Consider the following 21,888-nt stretch of genomic DNA (forward strand, 5'->3'; position numbering starts at 1 on the left):
CTATCTGAAAACTTATATAAATTAGCACGCTGAACCGTAATCTATCCAATTAATAAACATTTGTCACTCGCGACCACGATATTTTGAAACGTTCCAAGTAGAAGCTACGGAAGTTAGCTGCACAGCGACATCTATGCTAAGAACGATAACTCGTTCCGTGTTCCGAATGTCATTGACTTAACGGTAACGCACGAGAGGCCCGAAAAAAAAGTTCGGGAAAAGTTTTAGCGCAATATTTAAGAAAAATGGATGTAGATCAATTGTTTACTTTTCAAGCAGCAATTAATGGCCATAACTTGGTCATCACTGGCCAAGCTGGGACAGGAAAAACACACATAACAAAAGAAATTGCAAAACACATTAGGTATACTCAAAAAAAAAGAAGTATCAATAGTATGCTCTACATGCAGGCATTGCAGCAACACATTACCAGGATTTGAAAGCCCAGACACTTCATAGGTGGGCTGGCATTGAAGACGGCAGATATTCAAATGCTGAAATTTTGCATTTAATTAATCATGATGAAAGATTTCAAACAGCTAAGAAAAACATTCAATCAGTAGAAACACTTATTATAGATGAAGTTTCCATGATCAGTTCCAAAATTTTACAACAGGTCCAATACTTATGTAAAAATGTGCGAAAATCAAACAAAATTTTTGGCGGCATACAAATAATTTTAGTAGGCGATTTTTATCAACTTTCACCTGTTTCAAATGAATTATATGGCGATCCAGGCAAACATTGTTTTATGCTGCCATGGTTTGATGAATTTTTTACCCATAAAATTAATTTAAATATCATCCATCGCCAAGACGAACCAAATCTTATAAAATGTGTAAATGAATTAGAAATTGGTACTCCATCAGATGAAACAGTGGCGTTTTTGAACTCTTTAGACAGACCTTTGGAAAATGAAGATGACTGTGTACATTAATTTGCAAGAAATTTTGATGTGGACATGTTTAATTATACAAAACTGCAACAAATTCCAGGTGAATTAAAGATCTATAAATCAAAAGATGAAGGCTCTGAATACTATTTGAACCGGTTTCCTGTCTCCAAAAATTTGGGACTTAAGATTGGCTGTCCAGTAATGATAACTAAGAATTTAAATGAACACTTAGTCAATGGGATCCGTGGAACTATAACTAACTTGAATGAGGACTCTGTCGATGTAAAATTCGAAATAAAAGACATGATGCATACTGTCAATATTGTACCTGCAACATTTACCACTTATGATCCTGTTGATAAGATTGTGCTTGCTACACGAATACAGCTTCCAATAAAGGTGGCTTATGCTTTCACAATACACAAGTCACAGGGCATGACATTGAAAAATGTCATTGTTAACTGTCAGTCTTGCTTTCAACCAGGACAACTAGGTGTTGCAGTAGGGCGAGCTGTTTCTGTTGCTGGATTAAAAATTGTGAATTTCAAGAAAAGTCTTTGCAGAAAACATTCAAACAGTGTAAACCAATTTTATACAGATTTCACACCTGGTGAATTAAAGTTTGATTTATCATGCTGCAGAAATAAAAATGAAATTGACAACAGAATTCAAGAAAATTCAGATACTGACACAGGGTCTGAAATTGAGAATACAGATAATTCTGCTCATGATGTTAAATTTATTGATGAGGATTCTGATTTTTCAGATTCTGAAATTGATAAACTTGAATATTTGGAAAACATTGTTGACAATTCAGGCTGCAGAGTGTTTCAGTTGCAATCACTTACTGCATTGGAAAATGTTTCTTTGGAATTTATGGATACTCCATTTGAAAAACAAATAACTGACTTTAAGCAAAGCATCATCAGTAATTACAAGTGTTTTGATGACTGGTTTGCAAAGCAGTCTTCACTTATAGATGACATCGGACTGCTATGTTTTCCTGAAGAAGAGAAAAAATTTTCACAGAAGCACAGAAATGAATTTTTTATCAAATTCAATAAGTACATGAACTCAAAAGAATTTAAAAATGGCACTATGAACCTATTGAACTCATATAACCAGGATGTGAAGGGACCTGCTTTGCGATTATTGACATCAGTTTTATTTTACCTTGAAAGAAGCTTCTTCCAGACTTTGTGTACTCATCTTCAGTTAACTTCCCCAGAACCTCTGACAAAACCTGCTACTGATAAAACCTTGGACACTGCAGGCAAAGGTAAAATAAGATATGTTAGTGGATATGTCATAGCTAAATTAAAGCACAGCCTGTCTGGAAAAATAAAGAACTCTTTATATGTGAAAGGAAAACAGCAACAGTTGAAGTACCATCAGAATCAAATGGATATATTGAATTCCTTATGTGCATTATATGATGAGTTACAAATTTCCTCTTGTGATCCAGACACTCTCCATGAGATAAAACGGAAACAAAATCAAAGAGAAGGACTAACAAACATATCTGATTTGGCGTTTAATTTCTTCCAAAAACTTGAAATTCTTTGTCGCAAAAAGCTGACACATGAAAACTTAGTAACTGTTGGAAAAACCATGTTTACAGTAGTTAAAGAGGAACTTCTCAGTGATCCTGACTTATATCAATCATGGCTGGAGTGTGTTTCAAACTCTTTCAAAACTGCACCACAGAGTGAACAGAGAGATTGCATTGAAGAACTAATGTTTTTCCTGGTGATGGCAAGTGAAAATGTTTTAGACTTATTTAAATCAGTAGTCAATCTGTTTCTGAAAGTGAGCTTTAGTCAATTTAGAAGAGATTATCTTGCATTTTTGAAAAACGAAAAGGGAAAAGCCTTGCGAAAAAAGGTAATGGAAAAATCAAAAAAGGTAGTGAAAAGTTTCAACATGAAATTCTACAATGAGGACAAATCAGTTAATAAACAAGGATCTATTTTAAGATTAAAAAGTGAACTTGTGCAGAATGATAAGTATTTGAATGACTGTCTTTTACAAAAAAAGAACTGTTATTGCTATGCAAAGACTTTAAAATTAAGATTTCTGCACAGAAGAGAAAAGATGAAATAGCTGGCTTGATTTCAAAAACAATCTTGAGTAGTGATATTGCTTACATACCTGAGGAATCAAATACACTTGACGCTGAAGAACCTGGACCAAGTGGGACGACTACAAGGCCTTTGTATTCCGTGTCCGTTCCTTCAGGACAGCCTAAAAAAGAAATAAGAACTGAAAAAAGGCAATCAAAAAGAAAAGGAAAAGGAAAGGGAAGAGGGAAAAAAAGAAAGACTTCAGAAGATTCTGATGATAAATGTTCAGTGTGCAATAGATCAGCTTTGGAAGGGGAATTTTGGATATGTTGTGATTATTGTTCCCTATGGTATCATAGAGATTGTGTACATCTACAAGATGAACAGGAGTGGTTGAGACTTACAGAATCAGGAGATCCCTTTTCCTGTCCTATGTGCATTTAATTTTTTTAGGTACAGTAATTTTGTCTTTAGATTGAATAATATGATCACTAATAAACCATGCAGTGACCTAGTGATACTATATTTTATAATAAGATGATATTTTGAGTTTGAATATAATTACAATTTCTGTGATATTATGATTTTCTAAATGAAATCACTTAGAAACATATAATCATCTTTCTTATTACAGTAAATTTAAGAAAAAAAATATACCTTTTGTGGAAATTGATGATGATGATCACCTGCAATCTGTGCAGCCTCTCCACCAGTGTTTGATTTTCTTGAAATTGTTGCTTGTCCTAGTATAACAGAATTCATGGAGTAGCAATAGCCAAGGTATGTTGGATTGGTATTTGCACCATTATGTAGTGTTCTTTGTTGACAAAATATGTTTTCTATAACATCACTGTTTAATCTGCATGGAATAATAGAAGCACTTTGCTTTTTCAGTTTATGCATACATAACTCCTCAAATCCCAGAATACTGGAAATTATGTCTTGTCTTGTCTGGTGTGATATCAAACATGTTTCCTTCTTTTTTACACTTTGATCTGCCTTAATTTGCTTCTCCCAGTTTATGAAAAAGTCCATTGCATCATGATTCTGTTTAAGTCTATCATCACTAGAATCAACAATTGGTCTTTTGTCTCTGAAATTTTTAATTAAAACACTTGTGTTTTTCAACAGTTCCATAGTGGCAGTCAACTCAGCTCCTGCTCCACCAAGACTCTTTTGGTACATCCCCATAAGATGAATTAAGCATGTCAGCATTCAGTACCTCTTCCGCCAGATGATTGCGCATTTTTGCTTCGGATGTTAAGAATAGATGTTCTTGAGACAGTTTATGGTGAATGGGGAAAGGGTGAGAGGAGATGTCCCACAAATATGCGCTTGTAAAATGGTTCCATTCAATAAACTGGTCTGCTAATTTCAGATGACGTTTGCAATGAGCTTCTTTTCCACTTTTTGAGATGTTGTTTCTTACTTTTTTTACAACATGAGAAAAATCCATTATAAAAACAACTTCTTCTTCAGGATTATAAAGGTTTCTAAATGAGCAAGTTTTTGGATTAATAGACTTAAACTCTGGCAATAAAAGTTTAAAGAGATCTCTGTTTGTCTGTGCTCCATCTGTGCTGATGTACTGAATTTTAAAGCCGAAATTTAATAACATATTAACAGATTGCCACATTAATAAATACAGTTCATGACCAGATGCAGTGTCAGTTGCAAAATGAGCAAATGGGAATCTGAATCCAGTTGAGCCTAAGAACACAAGCTGAAGGACATGAGTAGCCAGAATTCTTTCATTTTTGTTTGATTTTAGTTTTTGAAAAATGACTGATTCTGGTAACAGTTCTGTAAATCCAATTAGTTCAATTTCTTTGTCTCTCTTTTTAAATTGCAAATCTGGTTGAATTGACATTTCATCAATTATTAACCCCCCTTCAAGACCTTCAGGTGAAACATTTTTAACTTTTGCTTCATTTGACATCCAATGAAGAATGTCTTTATTGATGCCTGCTTCTTGTTTAATTGAATTTTTAAAGTTTTGAAGCAGTTTTTCGGATGGTAGAATTAGAAATTTACTATTTCTTAATTCACCGTAGCCCCTTGGACTCCTGCACCATAGTGTCAGGCAAAGGCGGATGATATCTCTATCCCACCGTCTACCATGGGGATTTCTGTCGAGAGCCATTTTTTGAGAAAGAAGAAATGTTTTTATTTTTTCACTGCAGTTGGGAAAAACAGATAATAACACTTTTGACATATCTTCATTGTCTCCTTGACATAATAACAATGTTTGATTACCATGATTATTTGTAATATCATTCGGAACATTTTCTTGGAAATTGTGGGGTTGTTTTAAAACATCTACATTAATATTTTCTTTGTCTGCAGACTCTCGTTCATGTTGCTTTGTCTTCTTTTCTAGGTTTTTGCATTTTAAACAAGATGAACTCGCCTTATTTGAGGTTTTAAAAGGAAGGACCATGTCACAAAGCTTGGATCGGTATTTAAGCTTTTCAGAATTTCCATTCAAAACATGTTCTGTAAAGTAGTCAGCTTTGTCATTATAAACCATATTCACACCATCACAATAACATAATTGTCTAACAAAATTAAATGTGGTGTCAGCACAAAATGTATTACGTAAACCCAAAATAACTGGGTCAATTTTCTTTTCCTTTACCTGTAAGCCCCAAGTATTATTGGAATGCACACAAATTTCCGTGAGCAACTTCATTTTATTTATCATCACACCACTGAAATGTCCTAATGTTAAAGCATTCGGAAACTTTGACAATACAAAAAAATCATCAGGGATTTGCGGTGGAAATGAACTTTGAATGTCACTATCGGTTTTTGCCACAATTTTCCATTTGATGCCATAGTAACGCTTAGTCATTTTCGTCCAGTTGTCTTTGCAGCGCCCATTTTTTATCGTAACATTTTTAAAAAATTTACTTACAAAATTCCCAATACAAATACTTGAGGCCTCACCGGAATATTTCTCTTTGATTTCCTGCAAATCAACGAAATCAGCTGCTGTTCCATATTCTAAATTGTTAATTAAATATATCATTATTGGTGTGTGTTCTGTGGAGCTCATATCGGATGTCTTTTCGCCGAAATCTTCTGAATTGAATTTTTGCCGATTTGTATATTGCGCCAAAACTTTTCCCGAACTTTTTTTCGGGCCTCTCGTGCGTTACCGTTAAGTCAATGACATTCGGAACACGGAACGAGTTATCGTTCTTAGCATAGATGTCGCTGTGCAGCTAACTTCCGTAGCTTCTACTTGGAACGTTTCAAAATATCGTGGTCGCGAGTGACAAATGTTTATTAATTGGATAGATTACGGTTCAGCGTGCTAATTTATATAAGTTTTCAGATAGAAGGATATGTGTGGAAGTGAGAAAAATAGATGACACCAAAGGTATAGCGATTTTTGATATAGTAATCGTTTGAATTTCCCAGGTGGTACCTCAATGTAAACAAACGGGAGTTGCTTACCTTCTCTCTTTATATATATATAGGGGAAACGAGTGTGATTATAAAATGCTACCGAGTCGTGATATTTCTTTTATTTTTCGACTGGAGACATATAAAAGGGGTTGTTAACGATAATTAATAAAAGAAATAAAAAAAAAAAAATTTGAAAAAAAATAGAAAGGGGGGGGGGGGGGGTGGTAGTGCACGGTCCAGTCCACAAGCACCTGTGGTGTATAGATTACAATGTCATGACTTACAAATGACAACTATTCCCTAAAGATAGTATGGCTTTTATGGGCTCTCCTATTTTCAACAGTTGCTGAAAATTAAATAAATTAAATATAGGTTACTACATGTAGTAATAAGAAATCATTCTTTGAATATCATTAGGTGATGATTTCGTTGGGGCGTGATCAAATCATGATATACATACATGTATGTGACGCGTCATGACACCTTGGGTCCAAATAAATGCGGCATTTGCAAAACAAATAATTGTCATAATAAACATCGCACGTTTTATAACAGGGCACTGAATTTTGTTCCCCTTTTTTCACCACAATTTCCTGTTTTTTCTTTAATTGAGAGGCAGGACACACCGGAATGTATGATGTTATAATTATATAATGCTTTTTAGTGAGGAAAAATCAAAATGTTCTAGTTTAGAAAATAAATGTGATTTCTATATTATTATACCGAACCCTAACTTTCCAGATAGTTGAAAGAGTCCAAAAATCTCATCGAGGCCATTTAAAACTGTTGCAGCATATCACATGGTGTCAATATCCAGAATGCTCTCACGCGGTGCCAGCCAATGTTTGACTGTTTATCAATTCGATGTTTAATGTGCGATTTTTAAGTTATCTCTCAAATGAAAATGACTCATGTTTAAATAAATATTTTTCTAAAAAATGTTTAGGTTGGAAAGATAGCAGAAGAAGCGGATTAGTACAACTAACCATTGTATTTCACATTTATTTCATAACGTAACGACTGAAATATCTTGGTATTGATCATCATGTTGAAGTCTAGAGATAACACAGATTTTGGAATTCTGGGTTAAATTACAGCACGAATTAAATTATTTAATAACCCTTTTTTTAGAACACTTTATGCAAATAACCTCCCATAGCAAACATACTTACCTATGATACGGGTAATTCTTCTTTTTCTTTTAGGGAATAAATGCAATAATTTAGGAGTCATAAATTATGCCCTACGTAAACCGTTTATTCAGTCGACGTGGGTTTTTTTTTAAAGTTTATAACTGAATACTTGCAAAAAACTGCTTAAGTTGTACTTTATCTTATCTTTATTGCTGGTTGAATTAGGAAATTGAAATCAACCTCGAAACAGGTTTATAAAAAAGAGTAAATTCATTTAACAATGCACTGCTAGCCTTTATTTAAGAATATTAATAAAGTTTCTGTTTAAAATTAAAGAACTGTTGAACTGTTGAACATAAAGTCATTCAAACAGTTCATACATGTATCAATCACAGATAATATACCGTAGATAATGCAGTGCATTCATCATACGATGACAGAAAAACTAAATAAGAGTGCTTCTTCGACCACCCTTGTCATGTTTTTGATACTCGTATGGCGTCGACAAGGAAACTCAAAGGAATGTCTTGTTTTTCATGTCAATCATAGTATCAAAAGATGTCAACACAATTAACAATTTACTCAGTGGTTTCATGATTTTGATTCTATCATACATGTAATATTTTTGAGGCATAAAGCAATCACATATATTAACAAATTAATTCAATGTGGTCATAATACGTAGATAAAAATCAACATTAATTTTGTTCAATTGTTTTTTTATGTACTTTGCTGAAAATCAAATATTTTAGACCACATTTATAAAATACGACACGCCATAAACCAGCGTATGTTCTACGTCACTTCTTTTTTTTACCAAGACCACCAAACATGATTTTCTCAAGACCCATAAAAGGCGATTCAAACGCGATCGAAACAATAAAAGCGATTCCATAAGACACCACTAGATTGCCGAGGAAGAGGTATACCTGCAAAATAAATTAAACATTGTTATTAAGAATAACTAGTCATACTCTGTAAACAAATTAACATTGACCATCGCTTAAAAGGATATTTACGAAAGACGAATAGGGCCACTTAAAAAAATATTTTTATCTCGTAATTACGAGAAAAGATCTCGTTATTACGAGTTAATTATCTCGTTATTACGAGAAAAGATCTCGTAATTACGAGAAAAGATCTCGTTATTACGAGTTAATTATCTCGTTATTATGAGAAAAGATCTCGTAATTACGAGAAAAGATCTCGTTATAACGAGTAAATTATCTCGTTATTACGAGTTAATACGAGTTAATTATCTCGTAATTACGAGAAAAGATCTCGTAATTACGAGAAAAGATCTCGTTATTATGAGTTAATACGAGTTAATTATCTCGTAATTACGAGAAAAGATCTCGTTATTACGAGAAAAGATCTCGTTATTACGAGAAAAGATCTCGTTATTACGAGAAAAGATCTCGTTATTACGAGTTAATTATCTCGTAATTACGAGAAAAGATCTATTTTTGAAATGGCGCGTTTCATTATTCTATTCTTTTTATATAAAGTGTATGAACTACTGCAATGTCTATTAATATACACTTACTTAGCACATGTGATCATCGTTTAAAACGCATAATTTGATATAAAATCGGACCAAGCAATTTTAAAGAAATTTTAGAAGAATTAGCAAAGCAAATTGATTAAAAAATTCATTGAACTATATGCCAATAATTAAGAAGGTTACGTGTTATTTTTTTTCAGACTCAAAAATGTTTATATAAAATCAATTATTTTCAATATACATGTAGGTTGTGTATGAACATAAAAAAACAAATTCGGGTAAATCCTGTGTATCCATATCCATGACTGAAACTATATAGCCATTAAAGTGATCTGTAACTAATTTAAAGTGTGATCCAGTCGAATTCTTTTTCAGAAACGCACCATCTTATATAGATCTTTTCTCGTAATAACGAGATCTTTACTCGTAATAACGAGATCTTTTCTCGTAATAACGAGAAAATTAACTCGTAATAACGAGAAAATTATCTCGTAATAACGAGATCTTTTCTCGTAATAACGAGAAAATTATCTCGTAATAACGAGATCTTTTCTCGTAATTACGAGATCTTTTCTCGTAATAACGAGATAAATAACTCGTAATAACGAGATCTTTTCTCGTAATTACGAGATAAAAATATTTCTTTATGTGGCCCTATTCGGCTTTCGTAGATATTTGATCAACTGTATATATTCAAACAATATTGCAGAAAAAGTATATAACCCGCATAAGTGGATTATCTAATTTTTGTTCTGCAATGATCTCTACTTTTATTACCCGCATGAATCAACAAGAAAGTATTTTATTTTCTACATTTATATCTTTCTTTTAACAAATTAGTATATTGATTGTAAAAAGTGAGTATATATAAAATTAACTAAATTATTGCTAACCTACGTTAGCTAAAAGAAACAGCCAAATCGTTTTTTATCAGATATGATCATTTCGAGCATTCCGTGATTTTTCTTAGGTTGATGAAGGTTTCAACCAATCGATAAATGGGGCGCGTATATTTCAGTCCTGTCAGTTTCTAGAGAGCTATAAATTACAGTCAATTTCCGTATGAAATAGAGGGAATCATACTACGAGGATGTAAATGTATACATGTGTATGTACACTCAATAATATCTCGATACTTACTAAGTCCAGATCGGTCATGTACAGAGGGAAGTTCCAGTTGAAATAATAGACATACATAACCAGAGGATGTACCAAATAGGCACAGTATGTCAGTCTGGACAGAGGTACAAACGCCTTCCACGACAACAAAGTGTTAATGAACCCTAAAATCATTACAGGATTCATTCAATAAAAGTATTTTAATTTTTCCCTACGAAATATAGGCAGTATTTATATTTTTGAATAGTATTCGGCAAAATATGGAATAAAACATAAACAGCAGTTGTTTACCGCCATTGCCAGTGGAGCAGGCGAAGATGACCCAGCATACGGCTGCTCCCCATGCAGTGCGACTGACTCCATTATATAGTGCCGTGACTTCTCTAGAGAGGTAGACAGGGTTGTCAGGCCTCACAGTGTTGTATATACCATATAGACAGCCACACGCCGTGGCTGTGGCAACAGCCCACCCCAACAGGTTCACAAACTAAATGGCGAGATGGTTTTACTGTTATCATTTACAATAGTTTGTGTATATAGGTTTAATCACGATAGTGCTTTACTTTTACTCACAATATTCATCCGGCATTTGCATTTTGTCTTGTACAGTATGTAGCCAGTGATCACTCCACAGATGTACGGTCCCATTCGACAATAAGGAACAATGTAATAATCCTCAAAATAAGCAGCTCGGCTGAAAAAGAACTATGTATTTATATGTCTACAATGTAGCACATTTCTCTCTCTTTCTCTCTCTCTCTCTCTCAATATATAATAAGTTTATATTATTAATATCAAGGAAGGTCCTATAAATTTGGCCTTGAGCATTTAAAAGGGTTTTTGACGTCATTGTTGCATTTGACCACTCGCTTCTATGCATGTATTCGTTTTTAATGGTTAATCAAAACTAAAAAGGAAGTCTTCAACGTCCGTGAAGCTACCAACCAGGCACGTACGTAGCATCGTTTTTGAAAGTGGGGGCCAGACTCATCCAAAAAAAAAAAGGAAAAAAGGAAAAAAGACTTTCCAAAAATCTTCAAAATCCGGGGGGGGGGGGGGGGGGGGGAGGGGGGGGGGGGGGCTGGCGTAGTATAAAACTTCATTTTCAATCCTAATTTTCTTATTTTCATATCAATTTTTTACATCCTCCAAAAAAAGTGGGGGGGGGGGGCAACTTTTTTATATGTAAATTTTAAAGAAATTTGTTGCTGCGAGAAAAAGTGGGGGGGGGGGGGGGGGGCAGGCCCCCCCTCCCTCCCTGATGTTACGTGCCTGCCAACAAGAAAATCACAAACACGATCCACTTTTGACTTACTCAGTGTCCTTTTGGCGGTATTGTTGCATTTGACCACACGTTTTTACTATGCATGTAATGGTTTTTAATGGTTACTTACTCAGTGTCCTTTGGCCCTCCACCAAGGAAGTGGACGGGGAAATCCTTGACGTAACTAAGCACCCCTGGAGTAATAGTAGCAGCCAACAAGAAAACGACACTCACTGTGATCCCAATAATCTGGTTACTGAAAGAAGTGTGTGAAGATTGCTTTCAATACAAACAAACTGAAATATTTTCCGGTTTGTAAATTCACAAAATTTGTTTTTATTCTACTAGAAGATTAACTGCTAAAAATGGTACTAACAAGAAAAATGGTACAATAAGAAGTGGGCTTAAAATGTAGAACTGCATATCATTGTTTAGGTACCATGACCAACCAAGGCACTGCAAATGAAGACAGAAGGGGGTTAGTTAGTAAAGACAATACACTTTTATGTTAATGAATAAAAACACACTCATATCATCCTAAGTTCATAGTAGCGCGGAGAAATTCACCAGGTCTTTGATTCCAAAAAAGTTGTCTATGTAAAGAAGGTTTTTCCACCAAAAATCCTTGCATATCTGGTCCGATGTTTGTTTGTTTGGTCCATAGATCAAGTGGGGGTAAATAGTAACGTACATTCCTATGACAATCATGTACACTGGGGTCAGTCTGCAGAAGGGAAAGAACTCTCGATCACAGTAAAGCTGAATACAACTAAAGTGTTTAGCCTTTTATCGTTCAACATACAATATTATATAAGGAATAAGGAATCATTCTTTGAGTATTATGAGGCGATAATTTTGGTCGGGGCGTGATCAAATCCAATAAGGCCCAAAGGGCTTTATGATAGATTTGATCACGCCCGACCGAAAATATCACCTCATAACATTCAAAGAATGATTCCTTATTACCTATATTTATATAATTTTAAACCATCGTACAGTTAAATATTTAAATATAAATAAGCAAACCCTGCTGGCGCCTCAGTATGGCTTTATGAGTTATATAGTTCAAAATCGATACGTTATCACAGGCAAAGACACTGAAGAATGTAAATATAACGAATTCTTTGTTACCTCCAGTAGCGGTGAAAATAATATAAACCCCAGTTGACGCTTCCCTTTGTTTTTTTCATTTGTTTCAACAGCAGATATGACGTCAGAAGACCACTGCAAAATTGTGGCATTCAAGTACATAACGTTATTATTTTAAGTTACAATATGTATATTATTTTTTATGTTGTATTCCTCTTTTCAATTACTTTTTAACAAACAATATTTGTCTACTCATTTATCGGACTTTTTTGCTTATACCCTTGAACCGGAAATTCCTATTAAGGTAGTCCACCCATAACTAAAGCAAACTTAACGCTTTTGATTGATCTATACTACATCAAATACGTATTTTAAAGCTATTATGAGGCTGACATAAACCAAACTTGGTTGTATGCATGTAGTCAATTAAATGAATTTTTTGCACTTTTAAAAAACTTTTTAAAAGAGTTGTCCGCCCTTTAAGAAAATTTTAAAAAAAATCATTTTCTGAAATTATGTATGGTAATTAAACTATGAAATGTTTTAGCATATTAGAAGAAAGGGAAAGCTTTCACAACTTTTTACCAAGAGAAATGTGAGAAAATAAAACTAACAAAAGAAATATATTTTAAAATGCATTTTTCCCATAGACTTCAATGTTAACTTCAACATATGATAAAGTTATTAATATTAATTTTTTTGAAAGATTTCAGAGATAAATCCTTGTGATTTAATAAACTCCTTAAAATCATTCTAAGAATTTAGTGATCAAACTTGCAATCTATTAGATATGAAATATAATAGTTATGGATGGACTAGCTACCTTAATGTTACAGTTGACAAGTTGACCATCACCAGTCAAAATAAGTCCGAGCAAACAAAAACCCCGAGAAGTTAAAAATCGGTATCAAATTCACGCAATGAAAAAATGATTCTCCGATTATTCACCAACCTTAGAACAAAGAAAGAATCCACTGAGAAAGGAGCATTGAAGATAGATTGAGAGGCTGCACGACTGCCGAACTCGTTGTAATATTGGAGCATGTTGGCTAAAAGTACCGGTTTTAAATAATCAGTAGATGAAAAGGCGAATTATTCACACAACGAGCTTCATGTTTAAATACATATTAATGTATACATATTAATTAATGATGTCATAACTAAAAAGAATTAACGGAATAAGGAATGTATGATAGACTTCTAACATCATTAGGTATGACACAGAGAAAGCAATGCAGGTATCTGTTCAGCGAACCTACTTTTCATCCAAGAAATGGATACAGCTATACACCCATTGTTCAGATAAAGTGACTCATAGTTAAGGATTAAATGTATCCAAGGTAATGAGGACACAACATCGAATTAAGAAATCTGTATACCCTACAAACTATAGAATGTTTGTGATATTGTATATAGTTACATGTATATCAGTTGTATGTCCAAATAATTTTCTTAAATTTGAAACAAAAACTTAAATGTCATAAAGTAATTTTTTCTAGGATTTCTTACTTATATAAAGAAATTGTATTAAGAGACACTTTCTTTAAGCCATTAAAGCTAAATCATTTGTTTTGGGAAACTTCAAATTAAACTACTGTAGAATCATTAAGACTCGTGGGGGCCAATTTTCGTGGATTGCTTAAATTTTACAGATTCGTTGGGACATAATTTCGTGTATTTTTGTATACATACAAAAGGAATATGACTTAAAAGCCTTAATTTATAATTCGTGGGGGATGGTTATTCGTGGATGAGAGGTAACCACGACTTCCACGAAAATTTCAGCCACCACGAAATATAATGATTCCACAGTACTTTATACCACAGTGCAATTCAGAACTGCATACAATGTAAAGTGATACAGATATTTCCTCGATTTCAAAAAAGGAAGTTAAGATGGACAAAAAATATTTAACCATTCAGTTAGTATAATACATGTGTATTTTCAACCCCGCGAAAAAGTAAACCCATATTCTGAATATCGCTGCAAAAATGCAACAACCTCTCCCTCTCTTCTCCTTAAAATATTTATCCCGGAATTAAGATATTATTGCCGGAAATATTGATCTCCCCTCTGATATTTAGTAGCTAAGCGAGAAAGGTTAAAAAAAAAAATGTAAAATGGCTGCAACATATTGACCCCTTCTGTACGGATGGGACAGGGGGTTCAAAATATTATATTTACATTTACTTTCTTTCCCTCTATTAAATTGCATTGGTTGATTTGAGTGATATTTACGCATAACACAGAAGACCCAATCACCAAATCTGGTGCGTAGGAATACATTCAGTATTCCTTCAGTATTTCTCGAAGAACATGAACTGACTCTTCTATCGACTTCAAACCGGATCACGACCTGATATAATACTTACGCTGATTAATATTTAATTGATGTAAATATATTTTGACGATTAAATGAATTCAATTGATTAGTTTCTTAGTGTACCAAAAGTAAATTCATTAAATCACAGAAAGAAAAATAAAATTGTGTTATTAGAATTTAAAACGCTGCGCACTATTTTTGTCAGCATAATTCGGCTGCTCCAATGGCTCTTCCATTAATTTCGCATTACTCGTTGAATAAGTCAGAGCTTTTTAAAACCAAAGCATATTTTCGGGAAGGAAATAAATGTTTAAAAACGTAAATATAAGCATTGAATCATTATTTTTTGAAAGATGTGGTCTCATAACTGCAACGGTGTGTGCAAACAAATTATCATAACGCGCTAGCGCGCTTATTTCAATTTGTATGCACACACCGTTGCAGTTATGAGACCACATCTTTCAAAAAATAATGATTCAATGCTTAAATGGCTGCGAAACATTAAACACTGTCATCCCTCCCCCTTGCTTTGATTTTCACTTGATATTGGAGAGTGTGATTAAACACAGATTTCAATAACTTTTATTATTAGAATGCACCAATAATTGTATGCAGATAAACGTGATTAAACAATTAACCAAAAAATGATCAATAACTTAGTAAACAGATACAAAACATTGCTGGAGAATCTTTAAAGATAATAAAATAAAATATGAAAAAAAGAAATGCATATAAAAAAGTTATCTGTACGAAATCTTTTTTGAAAATAACATATTGAACTCTGGCGAAGGAATTTATACGTCTAAACGATATCTAAATTAGCTAATTGTTCGTATCATTTATGTGTAAAATAGGACTTTGTTATAGAATACCAGTATTAATTAGAAAAACAATGCGTCTAAATACATTACATCGAATTGATCCTTAAAAAGTACTATGACTCAAAATCAACTCTAGAAAGACGATTTTTTGCATAGCAGTATATGGTGTAGCAAATTCTAAGAGAGAGCACCCAGTCATCTGAAAACTTAGTAAAGGAATAAATACTTTTTTATAGGTTACAATATGTCTGAAAAATTAAGAGAAACAATTATATAACCAACAACAACAAAAATAGACAAGACAAATTGCAATAGGCAAACAACAGCAGCAACGACAACAAAAATTGTGACACCAACAATCACGACAACAACAAAACAACGGCGACAATAACAACAACGACGATGACAACAAAATTGACGACAACAACGACAACACTGACAACAGCATCAACAATGATGACAATAGCAGTAACAACAATTAACAAAAACCAACTTACATGTATTTCCCAAGACGAAAACGAGGGTGTGACCTAGGATAACCCAGCTCATGCTGAGGAATCGGATCCCGTTGACGGCCGTCAGACTGCCCTTGGGTTGAGAGGTACCAAGTATCTTCTTACCGTTAGTATAGGCACTGAAACACAGAACCAGTCGGCCAACGATACCTGTAATGATGAAACAAGAGTGTGTTAAGCTATTGTAAAAACAGCTAAATCCTCTTAAATAAACTTCTTTCGGATGATGTTTTCTTGAAGTAACTGATTTTACTATTGCACGAATATATGTGTTAGAAAAGATAAAAATTCAACTAATTTTGGAAAACTCTTAAAAATAGGTAGTCGCTATAGCTTTAAATTGATCAATCAATCATTATCCCATGGCTAAATTGGCGTTAGTTTAACCTGTTTTATATCATATACATGCATAATATCTATGAGAACCATGTAACATTACAATTAATTAAATGTAGAAGACAAATGTCAAGTTGACCGATACTTTGCACATTTTAAAACATTAAGTAATGCTGTAGTATTTTAGTTATATTTTTCTTTTATTCAAATAAAATAATGACATCTTCATTATAGGGCAAATTACGAATAGCATCTTGTATGAAAATGTCCTGTATCATCTATATGAATGGAGTGCTATACATCAATTTACATGACTGTATATTCACTATGTGTACAAATGCAGTATAATAGAATTTTAATTAAGACCTGAAATTTTTAATGCAGTTGGTATCAGCACATCCTATCAAGGGTATGCAGGTTAATCGGTAAATCATGGTTAGACCATTGAATTACAAATTACGCTTTTCCGCTTTCTAAGACCTATTGTCTTGTAAGATCAAGAACATAATCCACTTTTTTAAAATTCAATCAACGGTCGCTAAATACTTAAGCAAGTGATGCTTTTAATCCTTTAAAATTAGCGACGTCACATTTTCAATTGACAGCATAAAAACTGCTTAACTGAACAAAAAAATATATATTAATAATTGAGGGCACAAATGTTTGACCAGCCGATAAAAATGATCAGTTATTTTTTTTAAGTAATTTAAATCATACATTTCTAGCAATTAGGGAGGTGCTTTGTCGCTTCGCTCCCTCCGCCTCATAATCATGAAAATTTAACAGAATATAATTCAACTATTGCATTTAAATTCTACACAACACGTACACTATTATTTTATAATCTACATACTGATAAGCTTGCATTACCCGGTTTTTGTGCATGTTTGTCCGTAGGTTGGGTGTGCTGGATGTCGCCGTTCTCAGCTCTCAGCTTATACTTATTTTCGGGGTAACTGTTCCCATTCTCCATCGGTTTTTCATTTTCTGTCGGTTTTCCATTTTCTGCCGGCTTTCCATTTTCTTCAACATTTTCTTGATTTCTTTTTGATCTGATGTTGACGATGACGTCATACAAAGTTCCCTCCAAGATGATTAAAAGAACAATAGCCAAAAATATCCTGCAGTAAACGAAGTAATGAAGAAATTATCACAATAAATACTATCGGGCAGATATATTTAATAAACTATAAGATGCATATACATTTACTATCAGTGAATGCTTCTGTCATCTTCGATAAAATCGTAGTCGTTTTGTATTAATAATAAATATTCACGAGGAAACCTATCCTTTAAAAACGAGGGTTCCCCATAACTATTGAATGATGCACGTGATCTAGAGTGTTACTCACACGACTACTATGGTGTCGGTTTCCAGTGTGTCCTCATCGGCAGGCACCGGACACGTGATGGGCCATGCCGTCACCTTGTTGTCCCCCAACGGGATACTATTTAGAACTGTGTATGAAAAAAATTACCATGTTTTCAACATTTACAATTTTAATGTACCGTGTTGCTAAGCTTAGAAATGTCACATGTTGGAATTTTTCTTACTCTACAAGGTATAATAACGTATGACAAAAATTACAGATTGACCTAACACGACAGTGAAAATCAAACTAATAAGAAAATAAGATGACCCTGAATTGTCTTCATTATTTGGCGCAGGTATTTATATTGTTTGCAAATAAGATAAAAACATAACATCATAACTAGCATATAGATTAGTTATAACAAATACAAGAAATGTAATGAAAACATTAAAAAATAGTGATACAAGTGCCCATAGCTTACTTACAAGCGTTTACAATTTGGAGGAGATCATCAGTGCTACATGACTTAGGAAAACAAATCCCAGCCTTGATATAACCGGAGTTTTGTAATGCAACCATCAAAATCTGCAATTTACACACAGAAAAAGAGATGCAACATTGAAATATCCGATTTGTCATAATTGCATGGCATATTTCTATTTTTAACATCTGGTAGTATAAAATTTATGTATGAAAAGTACTTTTGCATACGATTTCATAATTCAATTAGTTTTGGTGAATGAATGACCAGAAGTATGGCACTTACCCCTTTAACTTCCGGTGGAAGCGGTAGATTTAGGTTTGTGTTACAATACTGTCCTTTAACGGGGGTCTGGGTGTTATGGAGAATCCCAAACGACTCAAGGAATGTGCTGTCGCTGTAACACTCGTCGTAGGAACCGTACCAGTTCAAATTCAAGTTCAGGAGATCAGTGGGGATCTTAGCGGATGCATCTAGGACTTAATGTCGAAAAGGAAAAGAATCATGACATTTAACAATACACGATAATTGTTTGAAGCAATTTATCAACAACTGGTCTGTCTGTCTCTGTCTCTCTCTCTCTCTCTTACATTTCAGAGCCCAAGCCTCCATGTTTTGTAGACCTTTGATCACTTTAATGAAGTCCCCCTGACAGGCTGTGGATGCGTTCGTTCCCTGCACTGCTCCATTTAGGAAAGACATCAGTATGTTACCAATGGTACTCGGATCGACATTACCGCCGCTCAGTAACTGTAGAATGTTCCCCAAGTTCATCCCAGAAGTTGCGCCTCCTTTTCCACCATTTGCTCCTAACATTGAAGTGATCAAGTTGCCAATGCCATTCGTGTTTTGGGTGATATTTTGCAAGAAATTTCCAAATGAACCTGCTGGAGATCCATTTTGGGACCCGTTGCTTGCTTTCGCCTGGTCACCACCGGCCGACAAAGAACCAAGAACACCGTTAAAAAGATTTTGGAAGGCATCTCCAACACCATTCGATGAAGTATTGTTCTGAAAAGTATTGGTTAGTTGTCCTAAAACGTTCTGTAGAAAGGTGTTGATTGGGTTGGAATCTGTCACAGGAGCTGTATCGTTTAATTTTCGTAGATCCACCTGATTAGCTCGTTTGAGAAGCGATTGTTTACTCAACTGACTCGTCCATTCCAGAAACGGCTTTGAACTAAGAAAAGGCTGAATTGCCTTTTGAGCCTCTAGTTTCCTTTGTAAATTTCCGAGAGGGTTAATCATATAGTCATGGTAACGCAAGTTATTTCCACAAGCAAAACCGAAAACTGTTAAGAAAACTATTGAGTTTAGAACAAATTTAAAGGACCGTGTTCCCTCCATTTGATACCAAATGAGTGGTGATCAAAACAAATTGAATGAAACTGAACGAAACTGATAACACCCGTTATCTAATATGGAATGGGGTGTCAATATTCAGTATGCGTTCGGACCTTAATTCTTTCGTTGCTAGCTTAATGTATACTTTCATAGCAATGTGTAATGTACTATTCCACTTATTGCAATCTCTGTCTTTCATGCGTCATTGATGTGACGCAGATTTTAAAATACAGAAAAATTTTGTACATTATGTTAGAGAAGAAAAGGATTTAACATCTTAACTTTGAAAACTTTTGCGTACAGATTATTGGATCAGTAATTTCTGACTTTTTTGAAAATAAATGAATTATCAAAGGGGTTTGCCCCCCTACCAAGAATTGAAGGTTGGAGAGTTTTAAGAACGAAACAAAAAAGATTTGCATAAGATATCCGCTTAGAATAGAAACAATACAAAACAGCAGAATTAAGTTTCCGAGAGGTTAATCATAATTATACTCATGGTAACGCAAGTTATTTCTAGAAGCAAACCCGAAAATTGTTAAGAAAACTACCGATTTCAGAGCAAATTTTAAGAACCGGGTTTCTTTTATTTGGTACAGTGTGATGTGAGTGAACAACCAAAACAAATTGTGTGAAACTAATAACACCATTCATCTTATATAGAATGGGGTTTCAATAATGAGAATATTTTCGTTGCTAGCTTTGTGTATATTTTTTATATCAGTGTATAAGCACGATTTAACCTTCGCAGTCTTTGTCTTACTTTTCACGTGTCGTTGGCGTGGCGAATAAAGTTTTGTGAACTCTTGTTCTCATATGATAGAGGGTAAAATAACTAAGCAATTTCGGTTTCAAAAAGTTTTAGAGATTATGTTTCAAGGCTCAGAATAAGTTTGTTACACTAATGTATTATCATTGATATTAAAAATTTATCAAGATAGTTTGCCTCCAAACTAAGAATTTAGAGTAGATAAGAATTTTGTCTTTAAACAAAACTCAAAAGATTGATTTCCATAGAATATCCGCTCTCTGTTCGAGCATTTCAGACACCAGTATTATAAATGATTTTAAATTCTCCGATCTTCAGTCATGTTCCAACTCTAAATTATCAGGATTTTTTTATTAGTACCATAAATTTGCATTTTTTATAGAAAGTTCAATTAGTTTTCTAGTGTTAGTATTATATAATGTGTAGTATTTTTCTACAAAATGCTTAGCTTAGTGGATTTACGAAGATCTACTGAATATACACTGAACTTTAAAGGTTTCGAGTCATCGACACCAGTATTACATAGGTTTTTAAAAAAAAAATTTATTCCATTATATCCATCGTGAGCAAATGCAATAACTTTTTTTCTCCAGAGAAAACAGTATTACTCATGACATTCAAGAGTAAACAACCATTTGTTGTTATTGTTTAGATGTTTACTCCATAAATTCAGTGAAGGGTTCAAGATACAAGGTAATGTTTCAAAGCTTTCATTTTCATTTAATAACAAAATTATAAACATTGTCAAAGAATATAAATACCTGGTATTTTACTCTCAAGATCGGAATCGTTTTGCAAGGCAAAAAAAAAAAAAAAAAAAAAAAACCGGCCAAGCACAAAAAGCGATATATGTTTACGATTTTATTAGAAAAATGCGATAATTTACCTTTTGACTGTCAACTTGATTTATTCTACAAAGTTGTAACTCATGTCCTGTTATATGGATGTAAAATATGAGGTCTCGCAAATGTTTCTTTAATTGAACGTTTACATTTATGTTTTTTGAAATATGTTTTAATCTTTTATGTAGTACTCCCACTTTTATGGTATATAGAAAAACTGGACGTTATCCCTTTTTATATGACAATGTATTTTTACATGTTTGGGAAGATATTCGGAAATATGTGTGTGTGTGTGTGTGTGTGTGTGTATATATATATATATATATATATATATATATATATATATATATATATATATATATATATATATATATATATATATATATATATATATTAAAACTCGTTTAGTACGAACACAGATATTGCGAATTCACGGATGTAGCGAAGTCATCTTGGATCCCCAGCTATGTAAATTTAATGAAGTTCTTATACGGTTATAACGAATTACGGATATAAGGAAGTAATTTCTTAGGTCCCAGTAACTTCGATATAACCGAGTTTTATTGTGTGTATATATATATAGGATTGTCTGTACCTGTATAATAGATACCAGAATACCCAAATAACAGTCCACCAATCCATGGCTATCATGTAAAGATAAT

General features: G+C 33.6%; 1 protein-coding gene and 1 pseudogene across 1 annotated transcript; one reads left to right on the plus strand and one right to left on the minus strand.

Moving 5' to 3' along the window:
* Positions 1-245: 245 nt before the first annotated feature.
* On the plus strand, positions 246-3,355 carry LOC136271610 (uncharacterized; annotated as a pseudogene).
* Positions 3,356-8,070: 4,715 nt separating this feature from the next.
* Positions 8,071-19,748, minus strand: LOC105329415 (nose resistant to fluoxetine protein 6). The gene is made up of 15 exons (XM_011430662.4): positions 18,862-19,748; positions 18,557-18,750; positions 18,276-18,375; positions 17,830-17,935; positions 17,348-17,598; positions 16,124-16,291; positions 13,434-13,530; positions 12,524-12,616; positions 11,960-12,116; positions 11,769-11,848; positions 11,523-11,648; positions 10,702-10,822; positions 10,420-10,615; positions 10,150-10,292; positions 8,071-8,434 (listed from the first exon to the last, which is right to left on the minus strand). The coding sequence occupies exons 1-15, from the start codon at positions 19,616-19,618 to the stop codon at positions 8,306-8,308; spliced, it is 2,718 nt and encodes a 905-aa protein (XP_011428964.3). The 5' UTR covers positions 19,619-19,748; the 3' UTR covers positions 8,071-8,305.
* Positions 19,749-21,888: the final 2,140 nt, after the last annotated feature.

The sequence above is a fragment of the Magallana gigas genome, chromosome 2, assembly GCF_963853765.1.
Source record: "Magallana gigas chromosome 2, xbMagGiga1.1, whole genome shotgun sequence".
Classification (NCBI taxonomy): domain Eukaryota; kingdom Metazoa; phylum Mollusca; class Bivalvia; order Ostreida; family Ostreidae; genus Magallana; species Magallana gigas.